Source organism: Aptenodytes forsteri, unplaced genomic scaffold (genome assembly GCF_000699145.1).
Source record: "Aptenodytes forsteri isolate BGI_AS27 unplaced genomic scaffold, ASM69914v1 Scaffold55, whole genome shotgun sequence".
NCBI lineage: Eukaryota > Metazoa > Chordata > Aves > Sphenisciformes > Spheniscidae > Aptenodytes > Aptenodytes forsteri.
In genome coordinates this window covers 8,661,284-8,682,186 of record NW_008796063.1, presented here as the reverse complement: position 1 = coordinate 8,682,186, position 20,903 = coordinate 8,661,284, and the positions used below count along the sequence as shown (strand labels likewise).

Genomic DNA, 20,903 nt, shown 5'->3' with positions numbered 1-20,903 from the left:
CCGGGGAGCGGAAGCCATCCTCCAGCCACTGCGGGAGCGCCGGGTGAGAAGCAAGGGCTGCTCGGCCATTTGAGCTCTGATCGCTCCCTGCGGCGGCTTATGTTTCATTTCCCCAGTGGCTGGTTTACGGCCAAGTTCCCTGCTGATGCCTCGTGGGCTGAGCCGTGCTCCCACCCGGGGCAGGGCCGGGAGCCGCGGGGTGACCCATGGGGAGCTCGGCAGCTCCTTCCCCAGCAGGGAAGAGCATCGGAAGGGCCGTGGCTATCCCCCAGCTCGACACGGAGGCTCTCGAGGGAGGAAAATGGGCATTTTCAGATGGCCAGACAGGGCGGGATTGGGACCGGGTGCAGCTCTGTTATCTCCTCAGCCAGCCCTGAGGCGCCAAGCAGTTCGGAAACATCCTTGGAGGAGATAACCAAACCTTGGCAGGAGCCAAGCGCTGGGGGCTCCTCCCGGTCCGGGAGAGGAAGCCGTGCACCAGAGGAGCTGTATTTTCAGTTTTGCTGAGCCTGGCAGGGTGGTGGGAGGTGGGTTTGCACCCGCCGGCGCAGGGACACGGTGACGGTCCTGCCGGGATCCACAGGACCCCACGAAGCTGTCCCTGGCCACGGTGGTGGCCCGGTCCTCCTGCACTGCAGAGACCCCAGGAGCCCCTCTGCTCCCCATGGCGGCTGCAGGGTGTCACACCCCCGTGCTCCTTCCAGCCAGGTTGGGGTCACCCATCCTCGGTCCCCAATGTTGGTGTGGGGTACCCCAGGAGCCAGCCCGGCCCTGGGGGGACATCACCGTCCCAGGGCAGATGGAGGGTAGCTCTGACCCTCCTCTTCCTCACGCCGGGCAAAGCGGGAGGCGGCTGATGCCCGGGAAGGAGAGGACAGATTGCAGGCAGCTCTGGCTCTGCTGGCACCAACCCCTGCGGGACCCCCGCCCCGGGACCCTCTCCAACACCCCACAGCTGCCGGGCCTCCGGCAAGAGAATAAAACTCAAACTTGCTGCCAAAGCTGGGGGGAAAAAAAAAAAAAAGCAGCCCAAAATGCAGCGACAGCAAAACTCACAAGCGGCAAGGCGCTGCCTGCACCCCCCTCGGACCCCAAAGTGGCCCCGGCTGGGGGGTCCCCACCTCCCCCCAAGCAGGGTGTGAGCACCAGGAGAGGTGACGGCCACAGCCCCCGCGGGACAGACCCAGCTCCTCGCTGGTGTGGCAGAGCTGCCTCCCCGCTCCTTACCTTGCTGGGCAGAGCAGGCAGGGCGGGCAGGGCTAGTTCATGGACTCTGGGCAGTCGACACGAACAGCAGCCCGGAGCGAGCGGCGGGAGCTGCTGGCTGCCCCGCGGAGGCAGCCCGACTTCCCTTTTCCTCTCTGAGAAATGCAACCACTTCCTTACGTGGGCGTTGGGGGAGTGCAAAGCAGCTCGGCGGCCGCCCTGCCCCTGCCTGCCTGCCTGCGGAGCCAGGCCTCTCCGCCATCACCGCACGTGGATGGGCCACCGGCCCCGGGATGCTCCCGGCAGCCCCCGCTGCTCGGCGGGATGCGGGTAACTCGCCCCGGGTGCACCAGGGAAGGATGTGGACAGGAAAGCGGAGGGGAAGGAGCCCCGTCCTCTCCCTCCGGCTGCAGGAGGGTTCTTCGACCCCCAGTCCCCGATGCGTTTCGGGGGGACGAATGCAGCAGCAGGGCCCTGCCTGCCGGTGCTGGCCCGCAGCAGGCAATAGCTGCAGTCGGAGCCCTCCCGGGGCGAGACGTGCGTCAGCATCGCCTCCCACTGCTGGGGAGATTCGCAGCTCAGCAGGACCCCGCGGTGCCTGGATCCGGCCGCCCTGAGCAGCAGCTGCTGCTGGTCCCTGCATCCCACTGAGCCCAGTGGGACTCAAGCCCAGGCTGGCTGCAGTCACAGCTCTGCTCATCCCAACGCACCACGCGTGCACCCCCACCTACCAGACATGCGCCCCTCTATTTTTTTCCCTTCCTGCTTCTGAGCAACTAATTTTCATCCCATTCCCGGCCGGGCAGGGTAACTCCCAGGAGCTCAGCTCCTGCTGGAAGTGCTGGGAAGGAGAGATGGGCTTCAGCTCCTTGCTCCCCTGCTGCAAGCTGGCTGCAGAGTCACGCGTGGAGGGATGCACTCGCTCCTTCCCTCCCCAAGTAACGTCGCAGAAGCGGGACAGCAGCGCACTGGGGTCTCGTACAGGGAGGGCAGGGCCCCGATGGGGCTTCTCAGCTGCAGGATGTGGATACAAGAACCTCGTATTTGCTGAGCTGCAGAATTAATCCCCATGTGAGGGGTCAGCTGTAGATAAAGGCTCCGCGGGGTGGCACTGAGCAGGCAGCTCATCTCTCCCTTGGTCCTCAAGTCTGTTAGCCATGCTCCCCTTCACGCGTGTTGCCGTGATCCCAGCAGACACACGTGGAGATCCCGAGATGTCCCCGGAGGGTGGTGGGTCTCTGCGGCTCTGGTCAGGAGTGAACCCCCACAGTGGGAAAAGTCCCTCTCGGAAGCAGCGAGCTGCCCCGTCCTCCGGCAGCAGTTTGCCCATTGCAGCGCCCAGCCTCACCCCCAGCATCGCTGCTGCCCCAAATGCAGCAAGAGGGACGCAGCTCCCACAACAGCTCCCACGTGGCTGAAAGCTGCAGCTTTTTGAAGTTCTTCCTGCTGCCTGCACATTTTCTCTAGTCCTCCTTTGGCTACGAGCTGCTCTGCCTCCGCTCTTCACCAGGAGAGTTCAGGTTTTCCAGGTGCCCGACCACTGCCTCCTGCTCCAAGACCAGCAGCTCTCCTCCGTCTGGGATGGGAGGACGCGGGGCAGGAGACCATCCCTCTGCCCATCCCTTCACATCAGATCCCTTCCAGGCAGGGATGCGAATGAACGGTAGGTCAGTTTAACTTCTGCAGTAGGGCTCAGGGTACGTTATTAAGAGAAGGGAGAGGAGAGCGTCACCTCTAGCGCTGCCTGCACAGCGGTTCCTTGCCTGCCATCGCATTTCCTCATCGCTTCTGGTCTTGAGGCTGCTCCTGCTTCGGCTCCTCTCTGAGCCTGCACTAACCAAGCACAGCGAGCTGCCGCCACCGGGGATGCACTGGTTTTGAACGCTGCTTGGGTTTCCCCTGGACTCGACAGCCCACGGAAGAATAAGCCAGCACTGCGGAGGCCAGGGACGAGGGCTCAGCCCTGCTGGGTCTCTTGCCAGATCCGACTCAAGGTTTGGCTAAATCCTTTACCTGCTTTTGCCTCCGTTTTCTCAAGTGGAAAGATCCTCCTGCATCCACGGCGGCAGGTCTTGTGATGCTCAGCTCCTCCGCAGGCTGTAGAAAACTATCCCATTGCACAGGTGCTGGTGACGCCAGAACGCTTTTTTGCTGGGGTTTTCTTTGGAGGTGAGGCAGAGGGGATGAAAAGTGGCAGCGATTCTGCCGCTTCTTTTCATTTAGAGGCTGAGGAGTTTTTCAGGCAGGCTCCAGTGAACGGTCTCTGGCACCCCTGCTTGCGTAGAGCCCCATTTCTCGCCCCCAACAGTCTGTTAACTGGCATGTAACGTTGAGCATATGCAGCCAGCACCTATCCTGCAATGAAGACTGCAACCACGAGCTTCATTGTGAACGTCGCTTTCAGAGGCACCGTTAACCCGAGCGCATACAAGCACGTGCTAAGAAGCCTGGTGCTGCGGTTAGCTAAATACGCTAGCGAATTCTCACCCACGCTGGACACAAAGGACAGTGTTACAGACGGGGGAGGCGACCAAGGAAACGGTAGAGGCAAAACAACCACCTACCTTCACCACGGCTCCCAGACACTGGAGGTGGGATGGCAGCAGAACGTCCTCCCGGAGCGGAGCGATGGCCTGGAAACCCAGAGAGCCACCATCTCCCACCGTCGGATGGTGCACAAGGCGCAGAGCTCTCCCCGGCCCCTGCGCACGGGGCAGTTTTAAGTTGAATTATGCCTTGAGCGACGGTTGTTTATATTCCCCTTGCTCAGTCCTTTTCTATTATAAATATCTCCAATCTGTTTTTAATCTCAGACTTCCAGCTTACATATTTCTCTCAGACAGTAACCTACAGCAGTTTCATCAAACCTCAGTTTGTTGGCGTTTTGGAGCAAACGGGCTCATTTTACCGTCTCCAACTCTTTCATGCAGAAAAAGAACAAGGCATAAAAATTTAGAGATCCATTTTCTCCACCCTCTCATTAGATTATTTTTTCCATCCTTTTCTATTGTTTGGACCATATATTTTAGAATCCATTTTTTTAAATGCTTTTTGGAAATAAACCACTTCCAAAAAGTGACTTCAGAAACAAAGTCATTCCTGTCTGTGAGATATCAGCATCTAATAGTACGTACAGAGATGGACAAAGCCAAACCCGTCCTCCTCGGTCCACCCGCCAAGGCTGGCAGGGTGACTTTGATCCAGAAGACACTTAACTCCATTAGCATTGTATCCTAGCTGATAAACCCAACCCCACCGCAAGTCATGGTACACATCAGGTCACTGGACTGCAAGATGAGTAGAGGTTAAGCAGCCACTATTTTATGTTTAGAAGGGAGAGGAAATTGCAAAGCCACGCTTGACTGCCAGGGGAGGAAGGTGGGAGACGCAAGAAAACCAGAAGGAACTGGAAAAACAGTCAATTCTCTGCACGCAACCAACATTGCACCTGAAAATGATCCAGCTCTGTGATGGACACAGTTCGCTCGCAGCAGCACAACAGCAGCTGTCAGCTTCGTGAGCTTACCTTCCACCCTCCCTTTTCAATCACTCGGAGCTGAGAAACCAGCAGTGTACAAAGCAACTCTGGTTCCAGAGGAAGTGGTAAATTTAGTCACTGGGTTTTTTTAAGACACTTCTGCATTTTCAACAGAAATGACAAAGTCTTAAACCTTGTAAAGCAATGCTGTGAGCCAGATAATCCCCTCCAGAGCACAGCCTGTCTCAAGCCTCAAGGCAGCCATACAGTTAAGAGTAACTAGACCGTGTGAATAAAACAAGTTACGTGCAAATGCCTCCGTGAGCTACCGAGGCTCAGAACTGAACTTCAAAAGATACAGTCACCGGAGACAAAGGATCTGCCTGCACAGAAGCCAGACCATGCCGATACCTCTGATAAGTGTGCCTCATTTCTCCACCAGTCATTATAAACACAGAATTTTACAGGCCGAGCACTCGGCTCTAACACGACATGCAGGCCTGCGTAGCTTCATGGACTTAAAAAGTGATTTGCTTTTAATTTGTCCCCCTAAGGTCTGGCTCAGCAGATTTTTGCCTCACTTTCCACAGGCAGCCTTCCACCCCGTATCCTAGGCACTGCACTGTGAGAAGTCTTTGTACAAATCCTAAAAGGTAACTACAAATAATTCCTGTCATTCGCCTTTGGAAAACTACGACCCGCTAAACGAACAATAAAAGAGACATTCAGGTTAATTTGCTATTATTACTGGATTAAGTGCTAGGCAGACAGAATTAAGAGTAGTAGGACAAAATTGTTCATCCTCCAAAATCATCACCTCAAGAGAACAACTCCCCTGAAAGAAGCCCAGCTGAATCTTCACGTCCAGATCATCAGAACTCCAGGTCTTCATCTGTCAACTTTAAGAAACTTTCAGTTAAGATGAACTTTTCCTGGTTTAAGGCCATAAAATATCAGTGCAGGGTTTTCCCGCTCTCTCTCTCTCTCTCTCAGAGTTAATTCCCTTAACTTCCCTTTTTTAATCACTGCTAATGAGCATCAAAACAAAGAATCAGTTTTTCTTTTTTTTATTATTATTATTTCTAGCAGACAATTTACATAAAATTCCCCTTTTAAGTTAGTGATTCATAACTTCCTGCAATAAACTACTTAAGGCAGCTTTGGGGTAAAAAATGGAATGAAACAACCAACCAAAAAAAAATAAAAAAGAACAATCACAGCTGATTTTGAAACCAACACAATTCACCAAATTTAGATTCAAAAGAAAATCTGCCAAGCTGTATTTTCTCAGTGTTTCCAAATATTCCACCTTCCTCCTCCCTTTTCGGGTTTGTGCAGATGTGGGAGCTGCATTCTGTCAAGCAGTTTGTCCTGCTAGATCACGGAAATCCATCTTTACATGATTCGTAGACCTTGAATAGAGGACTCTAAGGTCTTGAAAGAGAGGAAAATCTTAATCACAATCTGCTACGGTATCCTGTGTTAAACAGTTCAGTGTAAATGCTGATGCTAAGAAAAACAAGTAAAAACCCTGACTACTTGAGATTAGACACCATATTCAAGAGCCAGAGAACCCTATAGTCGTTCATCTCAAACTCATGCATATGTAGACCAACGATTCCACCCCCTTCCCCTGAAAGGGGATTAAAGCAGCTTATCTATCACCTCAGTTTCTTAGTCGGCTCCTGTCCCCACCAGAGCTTTCTGGCATTATAGAGTACAGACAAACTACTCTTTTCCTAAAAGGCAGCACAGAGCTCTCAGCAGCCTGGGGAGGCCAGCAGGGACCTCTGTTGGCCAGTCCTCAGCAAAGCAAGCACTTGTATTATTAAATCCTTGTAGGGTTTTCAATACAGCGCTTATTGTATTTTCTAACTGTTTGAGGTAACTTCTTACTCCTTTGATAAGTTAATTATGAGAGGGCAGGACCGTGGTCTGCAGAAAGACAGTGAGCGGAGTCCAAAGGGACGAGAGCAAGAAGAGGCAGCGGGCCATGTCGTACCAATGATCGTTCCAGCCTGATTGTGGCTGAGGTAGAGGTTTGAGAACGAAAGAACTAGTGGGATTCCTACAGGGACATTAAGCAATTCCGTTAAAAAATTAAGTCTGGATCAGCACCATCTGCTAAACAAAGTATATCTGCATTTATGCCGAATCTTGGATCTGTCTTCCTTATGGAGTTCACTAATGGTCTTGAATATTCCAGTCTGGATTTCCTACTGCTAATAAAACCTGCGTTAGGGCTGAGCCCCAGAAGTTGATTCTAGAGATCAAAAAAACCCACCACCGCACCCAGTTCACATAAACATGGTAGTAAAAGCGTACCTTGAAATCCCAGATGGTCATTGCTCCATCAATGCCGGTGGTGCAGAATTTACGACAATCTCGTTTGTCTATCTCATAAATAGACACTTGGCTGAAAACAGAGTGATAGCTGTAACACAGACACCCATTCCAGAGAGCCAAAAAGCTGGGAAATTTGGGTTGAATTCAACTCCTACTCTCTCAAAGGGAGACATGAGTATAGCAGAGCTTATGCTAGATTTTTGGTACGATGCTTCAGAAAAATAAGCAAAGAAAAAGGATGCTGAAAGCTCTTTTATCGCTTGGTGACTGTAGCCTAAACATTTTCCTTGAATAAAGATGAATTGTTTCAGAAATGTCAGCATCCTCTGGGCTCACAAACTTTTCTAAATGCAAGGATATTTTACTCGATTAACCTAGGTCAATCCTTTTGATGAATAAATACACATGGAAGTAGCATCTGAAATAGGAAGCTGGCATGTGAATTCCTGTTTCAGGTGAATTTTGCTGACCAATTTTGCACGGTGCTACCAACCTCTTGTGAACTATCTACATATTTGATAAGATAAACTGTGTTCAAGTTACAGAACGCATTAAACATGAGCAAACAGCAGTAGCACACATGCCATGTTAATGATTAACTTTACCAGCTTCCACACAAGTCTCAGAAATAGAGAGCTGTTAGTGAAAGACTGAAATGAAAATGGGATACCAGCTAAACTCATCTGGTATAGCAAATTTGAGCTCTCATAGGTTTGCAGTACATCCTGGGAAACCAAAGTGACGTGGAGAGCATTCCTTCCCCTCGTGTTGGCGGCCAAGACACTCACGTTATACTGTTTTGGTGCAGTGTCTCCAGGGTAGTGTTACGATCTTCTGTAGTGGCTCTTTTATCCATGTTTCGGAAGCGTTCCATAGCGGAAATGTTGCGCTGGATGCTCTGTTTTGGAATGTCTAGTTTGGAAACGAAGGTCAGCAAGCCACGGTCATCACAGTTAAAGAGCATGGGGCAGCAGTCATGGCCCTGCAACCAAACATCATGAAAGCATGTCAGGAAACACAACCAACATAATCGCCATTTCATTTTTCTGCTGCTGTTAATTGCTGAAATGCAAAGACTATGGAAGAGCTTGCTTATTACTAACTTCGTAACGTATGGTGTTTCTCCCTCTCCAAAACACTACAACACTCTACAAGGAGAAAATAATAGACACTTACAGCTGCCACCACACTGTTCTCAGAGACAAACGACACACTCAGGAGTGGGAGGAACTCTGTTTTCAGCTGCGAAACCCTGAACACAAGAACATTTGTTAGAGGACTTCATTGAAACCTCTCATCTTTGGCTCCAACAAAAAATAGAGACCGTTCCCACACAAGGATTATTGGAAAAGAAGTCAGCGTAGCTCAGTTGTCCTGAGGTGACACCAGAAGGTTGTAATTAAATGTGTCTAATAAATAAATGTAATCTAATGAAAGTGTCCTGGAAGATCTATAACAAACATAAAGTATTCCAGGCGAAAGGCTGAAGTTATTAGTATTGTGTATAAACAGCGGCAAGAGTTTAAAAAGAATACCCCCGAAAAAGGTTGAAATTAATGAAGCCATTAATTTCATTTGCATATTAAAAAAATTTGACGTTTTAGTGCTTGACATCATCTTTTCAGGAGGAAAAAGCCTGTATGTTAATTTAAGTCAACTTTTGTGATTTTGTAACAAGTGAGAAAAGAATTCCAGAACAGTTTATACTTAATGACATCCCCAGCCAGGTACTTATACAGCTGTAGCTATCAGAACCGTAATACAAATCGAAGCACAGCAACGCCTGGATGATCCACCAGAGATCTCTGCTATCAAAACGTGTGGGGAATCTCTTCCTTCTTGGTTAGAAAGCCATGGACACTGACAAGTTATTCAGACCAAGATGAGGAGCAGAAGGAGGAATTGTTAATAAAATATTTTGTTGGATTGGAAGGTGTAAGTTGAAACCTTGCAGCAGCAGTGTCTTAAGGACAGTGGTTGGAATTAACATTTCATGAAATAAACCACTTATTTTCCAGATCCTGGCTGGGGATAGGGTCCTAGTAGTTATGGAATGAGCATGTTTCTGGATTCTGTTGAATCCATTTAAAAGGAAATATTGTTTCCCCAATCATTAAAGTGAACATTTTTTTTTTAAATGCCTTTTTTTCCCCAAAAAGTAAATTGACTATACCCTCACTGAAGAATTCCTATAAGAAATTTAAATTATATAATCTAAAATTCTAAGAATCTACCTTATTTATATAGGCCTCAAAGAGACTCCTGGAATCTACAGTAAAATTGTCAAAACGGGAATCAGAACAGCAGTCACAGCTCTCGTTGTTGCAAGCACAATATGCCACATACTGCTTCCTTCTATGTCAAACAGCTAATAACCAACAGAAAGAGCATACTTACATCATATTTTTTGAGGCATCAGCAACTGACACAGTACTATCATGACTGACCCAGGCTAGGCGGTTACCGCTGGCGGAAAAACTGACACTATGCACCCATCCACCACTTCCAGCACCCCCAAATTCTGACATCAGCTGCCCAAAAGGCATTTTGGAGCCCCATGGTGTACTGGCTGGTTTTTCATCCACTTCCTTAATGTAAGCAGAAAACACCCTGCAAATAAAAGATTTCAGCATGAACAAAGACAGAAAAAAAATCTCCTGGGAGCTTCGTATACATTTCACATTGGAAGCAAACAGATGCATTCCAATTCTACCAAAATAAAACACTACAGTATCTTTAAACAACAAGCCACTAGTGGCTGGGAAGCTTCAGTATACAGAGAGAAAGCAATAGTACAAAGGGTGTAATGCATATAGGTTTCTCACAAATGCCGTTCTTGTGTATCTCTCCTTTTTTTCCAGAAGATGTCACAAAAACATACATTGTCATTGCATTTCCCACTGTGCCAGGATTTCCCTTTCATCCTCTTGCGGTGCTAATAACTCCCAGAGTCAATTCTTCAGTTAGAGAAAAACCACGAATTGCACTGCGTAATTAGAAGCTAATACAAACACCTACAAAATTACCCACTTTTTAAGAACATTCACTTTTTAGCAGGATTTCAAAGAAAGAAAACTGATGTTCAAATGCCAGCAAAGGGGCTCTGAGCCACCTTATTCTGGCTCATTGCTGAAAGAATGCCTTGAAAACCTGAAATACCACAATGTTTTTATAGTTTTTTTCCCAGATATGTTTAAATAGAAAGCCTCCCCCTTTCATCAAATTCCTTCTGCATGATTCAGACATGCCACAATACGGTGTTCTTGACTGTTACCATGGAAGTTACTGGGACGTCACAAACATAGGATTAGAGTCCACTGAACAGGAGGAGCAAGGGAGCTACGCCATACTACTATGAGAGAAACATTTCAGTATAAACAAAAAACTGTGATCAATATTCATGGTTGCAGTCAAACACAAAAAGGAATTCTTTTATAGTGAGTTTAAGGAAATGTTGCTCCCCCCTTCCTGTTTTTTAAATCTTTTACATGTGTGGGTTATGCACTTCAAAAGGTACCTATATTCAGCTTATTCGAATAAAGCTGATCATTTGGAACAAGAAGGGTTTAACTGCAGCTATATTAGGTACAGATTTTCAAAGAATTAAGTATGAATTTATATTCGGCTCTATCAGTTTAAAAATAATCTAATGATAATCCCTCAACAAACTTAATTTTATAGAGACATTTAAAAGGACGATTCTCTTAATGTATGGAAATAGGACAAGATGTTTAAAGCAACAGCCTTTGACACAAGGCAGAAAAATAATTCCTAAGTAGTGAAAGACCTTGAAGATAACTTAGTTTAAAAAAAAAAAAAAAAAGTCTTTTCCCTTACTAAAGTCTCCCTCTCTTTTAAAACCAAAATCATCTCAGCTTGAAGGCCCCAGCCTTCAAAGAACATTGGGAAAGGACTTTCATTCCCACAACAACTTTGTTCCAGCAAGAATATAAAATTCACACCTATGCGGTGCTGTTAGCTATATATATATATTTCTAAAGAGGAAAGAATGTAAGAGGAGCTCATCTAGGCCAGCCACCAAAAAAACTCTGCTGAATACCTATCAACTTGGAGCCTCTTCTGCCCTCCATTCTTTTTCCAAAATGTCTCCCACTTAGCTCCTTATTAGTTGGCGGTGGCTCTGGCAGATCCATTTCATAATTTTCTTCAGAACCACCTATCAGAACAGATGCATACTTCAGGCCCAGATATCTTTATTATCTTTAATATGTAACTGAACATTCCCTAGAACTGGAATTCTAGAGATGCGTATTCATCATTTACCAAAGACAATATTCTTTCATGGTTTTGGGGAAGAAATAGAAACATAAACCCAGTACCAATCTCCACTACTTTTCCTTTCTTTAATGTTTCTATATGGAGATTTCTATGATAAGAGCAGCAAAATTATTAAATGATTCATCCTAAAGTACAATGTTAAGGAAGAGCAGAAAGTTTCCCAAATGTTTTAAACCAAGATCTGTTTTTTTTCAAAATATACGCCATTTTGAGAGAAATAAGATGCAGGACAGAATGAGTTCTCTGATGGGAAACAAAAGACTAAGCAAGTATTCTAGAGAGTGCTCCTAGGAAATTGACTGAACCACACCTTGACTTTCTTCCAAAAAAAAAAAAAAAAAAAAATCCCACTGAACAGAAAATGATGTGAATCTAACTTCTCAACCAAAACAGGAAAGAGGAGATAATCAGGGATGCAATGTACGTAACAAGCACCAAACAAAGCTGGAGACAAAAGAGCTCAAGTCCAAAGTAACAGAGATAGATCTCTCTCTCTCTCAGCTGACCTAATGTCAAAGTCCCAAGATGCTCTATGAACACACATGAAAAAATTTCCACATGTGAAAAGCAGCTGCTTCTGGAAGATGAATGAGTACGTTTCCCATCACATTTTTTGTGAAAGAAAGTGAACATGTATAGTTTATCTAATTAAAAATGGAGATAAGGCAGCTTCCATTTAATGTCTCTCCTTACATAAAAAGCTATCAAAGTATAGAATTTAGATGCATGGGCTTCATTCTGAAATAAGGAATGTAATAGTCAGTCCCGCCTTCCCCTCCCACTCCTTCTTAGTCATTTTTAGTACACACTTTAAAGCTTAAAAATTGCCCTATTACATAAAGAATTCAAGAAAAGAAGCTTTCATTATTATTCAAGGTACAAGTGATTAAGTAAAACATGAATTAAAGTCAACCACTCTGCAGACAGTTCCCCATGCAGACTTCATTGCAGTGACCCCAATCACTCAGCGCCGAGCTACCTGCAGGACCTACCCCTCGTGGTGTAATTTCACAATCAGTTTGAAAGACTACGCCACCCATCTCACATGCCAATCTGGTTTTACCAGCCTTTTTTTTAATGCTCTTCAAAAATGTGTTTGGTTGCGTTGCGTTTCAGGCGGATCAATTCCTCGACCCTGCTCACCACAGGGCCGCAAGAATGTTAAGGCTAGCACAGGTAAAGGGGAGAGAACAAGTGACTCAGGGAAGAAAAAGATGAGATACCACCTTTGGAAGTGCCAAGTTACTCTGAATTTTGGAACTGCACCATTAGGATATTGTTTTTTAAACTCTAACTAGCAGTGTTGGTGTTCTACAAGATAGCACCTGCTAGTCTAATTTCAGCCCAACAACTAGATCTCAGCACTCAGTGCACGCATAGTAAGTACTACTTCTGTGCACTGCTAGTAAAGAAACCCACCAGTTCATTAAATTCAGGCGCGTCCCTCAACAGATAAATGTTAGTAGTCCAAAGTCTGCATGCAGTAGCACCAAAGCCAAAGTCTCTGGATGTTTTATTTTGGTAACAACAGTATACAATGAGCCATCTTCTATTCTGAGCACAAATGCATGATCAACATGCTGACGCTACTGACTAACTTGAACCAGTAATCCAAATTGATTTACAGATGCTTTATTTTCTCTCACCTGCACTTGAAGTCACAGGATCCAGCAGCCAGCAAAACATTGTTGGGGTGCCAGTCCAGGCTAAGGACAGTGGAACGAATGGGCTTTTTAATGTGTTTGCTCACCCACCTAAATGAAAAGAGAGATAACATTTATATGAAAATATTTTACCAGACTCCCCCAAAACCATGAAATACTCCTCAAAAAGATCACCCCTTGCCAATGACTAAACACATCAGTTTTGCAATAAAACCCACATTCTGCCCAAATCTTTCATATTGCCTTGTACAGTCTGTGAACTTTATATGGTTATCTTAATTAAAATTTTAAAGATTATAAACACATTCACATTAAACATATATCTCTTCACCTGAATCCTATTCCCCTTCTAACTCATTTTTGTAATGCATTGGACTGAAACCCTTAATGTGAATTTTGCACAGTGATTGCATGGTCCCTTACATCCTATGAACAAGAGCTCAGCTTGGATGGCGATATTGAGCTAAGAAGCACTATTTTCTTAGATCACTATGTACACTTCTTCTCCAGCTCCCTCCAATGAGTTTTACAGTCATCTCTCTTACCTATTGACTTTTCTACTGTTTAATAATACAATAACTATAAAAAGCAAGAAGTAAATGGGTGAACTGCCGATGATATGACTAGTGTATACATCCCAATTATTTGAAGTACAGTGAAAAGTGGTCCTGATGTTGAATGCATCAATATTAGCCTAAATATGTCTCCGCAGATTTGGCTTGTTTCAACTATTTACAAAATAGTAATGAAATCTGCTATTCACTTGATGGCCTTTGGGATGATGGTGCTGCTTCTTTGAATTTACTGCCATCAGGCACAAGCAGTTTTAAGGATCGCATGAAATTATTTGTCTTCAACATATGGGGTTTTGATTCTTCTGCAGACAAGCGAGGCAGAGAAAATGTAAGAACTGAGTATGTTGGAAAGCATAAAAGTCCAAAACAATCTTTAAAATGTATTTTGCAGATGGTATCATTGTTTACCATCTCCACATGGAAGACTGCACACAGAACGGCGGGCACAGACACCTGTGTTTTTATGCATGTTTATGCAACCCAAAGTAATAGCTACTCAACATACTGATTTCACCTACAGATATGGTAAATGTGGCTCCAACACGTACAGCTACAAATGTAGATCCGTTAAAGATCAGAAGCACTAAGTTTAGATGCCAAAGAGAAACAAATGTTAATGGTAGAAATATTTGTGACAGTCCTGTCTGAAATCTATAAACTGTGACAAGAATATATGACAGAATACAGAACAGGTAGATGACAAGCTTGAACATCTTCTAATAGACCACCCTGGAGATAAGCGTCAGACTTGAATTCTTTAATGACAAGAAATGGCCCAAAATAATCCATATGGAAGAAAGACTCAAGTCAAGGTTTCTTCATTCATTGTGGAAGGAGGTGCGGGAAGGAAACATTTCTCGTTTTTTCAACCATACAGTTGTGGTAAAGAAATTTTTACTCTGCAGAAATTCTTGCACTTTTAGAAAAGCAACATATGTTTATGGCAGTCAGCGGGAACACATCCACGCCAACATGTATAACCTGAAAATATGCCAAGTCAAAGGCCTTTAGATGCTACACCAGAGTAAGGAAGTAAAAGAGGGAACCTTTTCCCTAAGACCTAAGAAGTCCATGAAAGAACTGATGAGGCCCATCCCTCTACATTTCCTGAAGCTTTTAGGAATTAGTAAAATAGTAACCTAGTTACCACCATTGAACTCCAGGCTTTAGCTTTCCTGTGCAGACCTTAAAGGTATAAATGGAAATTAAACTCAAACAGCTCACCAGTCATTTTCAGATTCAAAGTAGCACACAGATATAAGTCGAGCTCCACTTCCCACAGCAAATTTGTTCTCCAAGGGAGACCATTTCACAAAGGTGGCTGCACGATTAATTCTCAGGATCACAAGGGTTGGTTTCCACACGCCATCCTTCTGACTCCAGACATAGGCGTTACGGTCTGCACCGCAAGTTACAATGCGATCGCTTTTGGGAGCCCAGTCAATACCTGCAATTTAGAGTTCACATTAATAAACTTTTCCCTTTATATTGTTTACTTTACAGTAAGCCAAAACAGAGACTAACTCACAGCCTTCTACTACAGAGACAGTTATGAATGTTATGTTAGTATTCCCCTTCTTCACTTATTCTCCAGGAGCCATTTTAAACTGTTAGGGATATCTGTTTCTCCCTCTAGCTTTCATCAAAATTGCAGATCCCAAATTTCCAGATTCCACAGAGAATTTGCCGGCTAAGGAAGCCCGCTCTGACGGCTGGCCAACAGGTGGAGCTCTGCAGACTGGCTAAGGCCTGTCCCCCGACACCCTTCAAACCACTCACTTCTTGCAAGAGACCCGTTTCAACAGCTGAAACCCAGCAATTCGAAAACTATGCACAAACCTCTAACATAGTTGTCTGCTTGCTGCCAGACCGCAGTCATAATCTACAAGTTTAGATACCAGGGGTTTTTTTTGGTTGGAAGTTATCAATCTTTATGTACTGATACAATCCTTACATTTTTTCCATGCCTATTTAAGCTGTGCCATGAGAAAGAAACGTTTGCCAAGCAAAAATAACAAATTCAAAGAATAAAATGAAGCCTTTGATAAGCCTGCCATTGCTTCTTTCCCCTCCTATGCAATGAAGGATGTTCTCAGCTGGAAAGTTTTACGGCAACATTATTTTTCATCTTTTCTTTAGCATCCTTCCTTGAGATGCAGAGTGCAATCCTTAACTCTCCTGCCACAAAATTATATTTCAGTGGTTTTTCATAACTGCGTTGTGTATTCAAAACATTCCTTAAGCACACAAACTGAAAAAAGGATAAAAGTTATGGAAAGAATTTGTACTAATTTTACCATATTATTCATATATGGTGTACTTCAAAATAGACTTATGCTTACAAAGTTCAATTTTGAAGGTTGGTAGCCTGAAACCACAGTTACACGAGTCAGTCTAGCACTGCCTTTGAAAGAGGGACCATCCTGCCTCTCTTTACTTCTCTTTCCCACCACGTCCCTTGCACCAGCACCAGTGTTCTTCTGACCCATGGCAAGTTCAGCTTTTTAGCTTAGCAGAAAACTAAGCCAGCAAAAAGAGCGAAGAATGCTCGTCCTCTAAGCGAACAGAAGCAGCTCACCACAAATCTCTCAATCAAGAGACAGAAGGCAAGACAAGGGGACCTTGTCCCTTGTAACCAGAAGCTGGAGTGGCAGTAGTTGAATCACTCCTGTCAGAGGCAACAAGCGGTTTGATCAGTCTATCTCCTGTGTCTAACCACAGCTTAAGTCTACTCTTTACGACAACCACAGCATTTAGTATTCCAAAGGTATACGCTATGCAGGAAAGCAGGGAGAGCTCTTTTCCCAAGTCATGAATATTTGGCCTCTAACACTAACAGGTACAAATAAAATACAGAGAAATGTCTTTGGGGAACAGCATGTCCTTTGTAAATTCAGCCCAAGTAACTCTTCACAAAAGAGCATGTACAGTTGTACTCTTTGACAGCAAGAATCAGATAAATTGAATAAAGTACCTGCAAAATGCTGTTGGGCAGATACTTCTGACCATTAGTGAGTTGAGAACAGAATAAAGGATATTGCTGTTTCAGGCAAGTGCTTGTATTAATTACTTCCATTTCCTTAGAGGATAAAGCCCTTACAAAAATATCACCATGAAAAAAACCAGTAATATAAGAGACTACTGCAGGACAATCACATTTTAAAAATAACACCTTGTGACTCATCATGGCAGCTCTTCTTACATTTTCATTGTGGAGCTACAGATACTCTGGGCCTGCAGTAAAATGCGCTCACTGATGGTCTGTTGTAAATCCAGGACTGACCACTTCAAGTGTTTATACAGTCCCTAAAAAAGGATATTTATTGCTGTCGGAAACCACAAACCAATGCAACAGTTGTATACTTGATGAAGTTTTAATACTAGCACTTGAAAGGGAGCAGCATGTATCACCAGGAGAGTTTGACATACAACCAGATTACTTCAGAAGACTGAAAATTTATTCTCATTATGGATGAAAAATAAGCAATAGATAAGAAAGAAAGGCTCAGTTACTCTACCAAAACGTCTGGAAATTAAATAGGGCTTTTCCTGCTAACATTCATCGCATGCAGTCCAGAAAAACGCTGCAAAGCTCTCTGTAAGTGGGAATGCCAACCTATAAAAAGATCTATTTACTCAACGCTTGCAGATTTCCTGTTCAGATTCTCGACTGAGGAAAACAGGGGGCGGATAAACTTAATGTCTGGCACAGCACAATCTTTCTCTTACCTGTAATGTGTCCATTGTGTTCCTTTAGCTCATGAGCCTTTACCCACTGGTTCCCGCTCTTCTTGTAGATGTGGACTTCATGATTATTAGGGCTAATGGCAATCTCTTGAAGAAGAAATAAAACAATCCAATAGTACAGAAAGCTTTTTAATCACAAATGCTTTACTTGGAAAGACTTTCCAATCTAAAGCCTGTATTCTCAAATTTCAGAGCATTACATGGGTTTTGTAAATAAAGGGCCAACATCCCTGGATAATCTCAAATAATTATGGTCATACATGGTCACGAGTATACTGCACAGAAAGACAATATATTTTGAACATGACAATCCACACTCCAGTAGAAAACTAGGCTATTAAAAGAAAGGGCTGGTTTGGGGTACGGAAATAGAGGGTCAATGAGGGTAAAGGCCAGGTCATTCTCACGAGGTGCAGACCAAGAGGCAAAGCTTTCTGGAACACTAGTAAGACTAGATCTGCTCATATGCCAGAGTTCCAGTAGTGGGTTTAGAAAAGTTCAGATTTAGGAGACGTGTGCTTTTTGGAAGCACATCATAAGTGGAACATTTAACATGCAGCACTATGTATTTGACCACACCTTCCCTAAACTTGATCCAGAACATTACAAGGTCACAAGCTGACAGCAAAGAGAAAATAGCAATTGAAAAAAAATTAAAAATTAAAACTAACGTATTACTTACGAGTACGGTCTCTGTTCCATGCATGGCAGGTGATTGGCTCTAGTAAAAACTGATGTAGAGACATTCCGAGTTAAAGATATTCCTATGTTGTAAAAATTGAAAAAGCTGAAAGGTGTAAAATTGAAAACAAAACACTTCAAAATTAGATAATTATTAAAACAAAATCAGCCTTCAACATTTACCAAGGTTGTTTCAGTCCAGTGTTACAATCGACTTACAGAAAATCACAACTTACTCAGTAAATACGTTAAGGCCACTAAAGAGTTGCCTTTGCCATACGCCCTGATATCTTCAGTAGGCCAATGAATTTTAACTGTCCTGCTTACTATACCTAATTGCAATTGACCCCAAAGCCATATACGCTTGCTTCTTAGCGTATCCTCACAGACAAGAGAGCAGGTTCTTAGGAAATCTAACAAACCTAGTAATTTTACTATGGAAATAGAATACTTGAAAAAAAAAATCTAGGGACATAGCTCAGTGAATTGATTCAAAATCCTGACATGTATCAAGGCTCACACGCAGCACTTCAATTAAATCTTTTTCTTCTTCTTTTTCAGGAGGTTAAATTGGTGTGTCTGGAACATTGATACGTAACTGTAATCTGCTGATGTATTATTTGATAAAGCCATTTATATGTATCCTAGGGAAAAATTATTAAGATTAGTAATTAACTAATTACTAATTTCTTCAAATTAATTCTAGCACTAAACTGTTTTATAGTTAGGCTTTAGTGTTTGAATCTCATGGGGGCAAAAAGAACAAGCTGAATCATTCTAGTTTGTAAGTATTTTAATTTGTTTAAAAAAAGCTAGATACCTAGCTTTTTCTTTAACTTATGACTGCTACAAGAAACAGTGCTGAACATCTGCAAGTGGAGCAGCACCGACCCGCAAATACAAAGTTGTTTAAAATATTGTATCGTAATCTATGTCCTGTATCAACCAAGGGCAGCATAAATGGGTGGAAGATAACATCGTAAAAACTCAAGGTCACCTGTAATAATTAAAATGTGCATAGCTCAGTACACACAACTTGGATTTGTCAATTCCTTCCATACATTCCACTCATTTTCATAGCAATTTATCCTTGGCCGATGGATCAAAGTCTTTCTACCCCTACATATACATCTAAAAAGCAGTATCTCTGTGATGTCATTCCAAGACATCCACACCCATTATAGCCTGAAATTACAACATACCCAAGTATGGCCATGTTAGCAGAGGGTGGAGACTTCAGGACAAGGTAGGAATTTGGAAGCAAACAGGAAATGAATGGCAGTCCAACAGAAACCCAGGAGTGAATGAAAGATGAGTACGTTCTTACGGAGCTTAGCAATTACTATCACGCTACTAGTTTAACAAACATGCTGAAAGTGCTGAATCTTGGAGCAGAGATGATACAGTACTTCGCCAATGCAAATAACTGGAGAGACTTTTTCTTTTCTTTTTTCCTTTTTCTGTTTTTTTTTTTTTTAAGAAATCAAGCACTACTATTTTAAAGAAATACAACTTACGGTTACATTTCAAATGCACTTCAAATATAACTTCTAACTATATGAGCTTTAAGTCCAGCTCATAATTTTAACCAGCATGATTTTCATGGTTCTTCTAATAATCATATTCTACCAATCAAATGAAGCTATTAAATATACGCAGTCCTAAGCAAAATAATTCATTACTTTTTATTAATGTGAAAACGTTGACATAATCCCAGTTACCTTTGACCTTGGACAGCCACAATTTGAGATTCCACGTGTTAATATAAGCAAAACACGACTGCAAATTGCTTTTTCCACAGTCTTGCTTTAGTACATGCCAACATTCAGTAGCAGTACATTTCCATATACAGGAAAAGTTGTAGAGCTGTTCTACCGACAAGGAATGCTCAGCCTTTTCTACTCTTTCCGAAATAAAATGTAAAAATATCCAATCTCTCCTCCCCAAGGAATGTGGCTATTTTGAAACACTTTCTAATACAACCCTGGTATTTCCTCCACAGATTGGCACTACACATGAACGATACGGTCCCAGCCTAACTTCTAGTTCAGAGGTTTTTACTAACCTACACGCTGTTCCCAAAGACAGCCTAGACAAGCGATATGATCCATTCCTTCCCACTGAGTTTCTTGACCACTGTAACTTGTAGCAAGAGACTGTTTTCCATTTTGGTTTGGTAACAAACAACAGTGATGATAATCTCAAAAAGCACTACTACTTCTGTCATCTGATAGTTGCAGTGCTATTTTCTTTGGGAAGATAAATCATAATGAAGTCTTCCAGTTACATTTATTCCTTACCAATACATAGACAAAATCAGACTCACATTTCACAAGAGAAAATGCAACTGCCTCTATGATTCTTGATGTAATTCATATGTAGTAAACCCCTCCATGCCTTACTGTCAGCGAACCTCAGAACCTCACACAGGGAAGATACTGTTATAACTTTGTTAGCCAAGTGCTTAATGTAGCTATCCCTTACCTTTTTTTCAAATGTAAAGTCACTGTCCTTGAGTTTCAATAAAATTTCAAAGGAAAGAAAAAAAAGGAAATCTTGCACCTTTGTACAGCAGGAGTTCTTTCAGTATGTAGACTGAAAAGACCAAGGTTGGGAAGTACAGGACTCAGCCGTTGTCATCTCTCAATGGGGTGAGAAATATGTGATGTAAGGCCATCCCTGGACAAGCAACTAGCAAGGATGCAGACTCAAAAGTGAAGATAGCATGTGTGTGTGTGAGAGAGAGAAAGAGAAGGGGATCTTTTTAATCCTTGCCTATTTTCAGAGCACCTACATCACTTTCAAACATCTGGAAGAGAAGTGCCTATAATTAAGGACTGCCTCCTACTACTGTCATTCCCTTCCAAGTCACTCAGCGCAGCTTTCCCAAGAGGGTGACTCCTCACA

The 20,903-nt window shown here is 43.6% G+C and overlaps 2 protein-coding genes across 2 annotated transcripts in view; both read right to left on the bottom strand.

The window, feature by feature from the left end:
- The window catches only part of ARPC1B (actin related protein 2/3 complex subunit 1B), a 7,385-nt gene extending 6,149 nt beyond the window's left edge, over window positions 1-1,236 (bottom strand). Inside the window, exon 1 of the mRNA XM_009286421.2 lies at window positions 1,228-1,236. The gene's annotated coding sequence lies outside the window, so the exon portion shown is untranslated. The remainder of the gene's footprint in view (window positions 1-1,227) is intronic.
- A 4,499-nt stretch (window positions 1,237-5,735) lies between these two features.
- Window positions 5,736-20,516, bottom strand: ARPC1A (actin related protein 2/3 complex subunit 1A). Its single transcript, XM_009286420.2, has 10 exons — window positions 20,481-20,516; window positions 17,998-18,079; window positions 17,298-17,402; window positions 14,793-15,015; window positions 12,976-13,083; window positions 9,428-9,640; window positions 8,207-8,282; window positions 7,819-8,012; window positions 7,010-7,100; window positions 5,736-6,118 (listed from the first exon to the last, which is right to left on the bottom strand). Exons 2-10 carry the CDS (start codon window positions 18,059-18,061, stop codon window positions 6,080-6,082), a joined length of 1,113 nt encoding a protein of 370 aa, XP_009284695.1. The 5' UTR covers window positions 18,062-18,079; window positions 20,481-20,516; the 3' UTR covers window positions 5,736-6,079.
- Between the last annotated feature and the right edge of the window lie 387 nt (window positions 20,517-20,903).

What these genes read in the sequence shown, in the direction of transcription:
- ARPC1A (XM_009286420.2), bottom strand. Translation starts at nt 18,061, where the DNA reads ATGTCTCTACATCAGTTTTTACTAGAGCCAATCACCTGCCATGCATGG. An exon ending in ATGGAACAGAGACCGTACTC is followed by an intron (nt 17,403 to 17,997) that starts GTAAGTAATACG and finishes TTCTTCTTCAAG; the next exon opens with AGATTGCCATTAGCCCTAAT. An exon ending in AGAACAGTGTGGTGGCAGCT is followed by an intron (nt 8,013 to 8,206) that starts GTAAGTGTCTAT and finishes GTTTGGTTGCAG; the next exon opens with GGCCATGACTGCTGCCCCAT.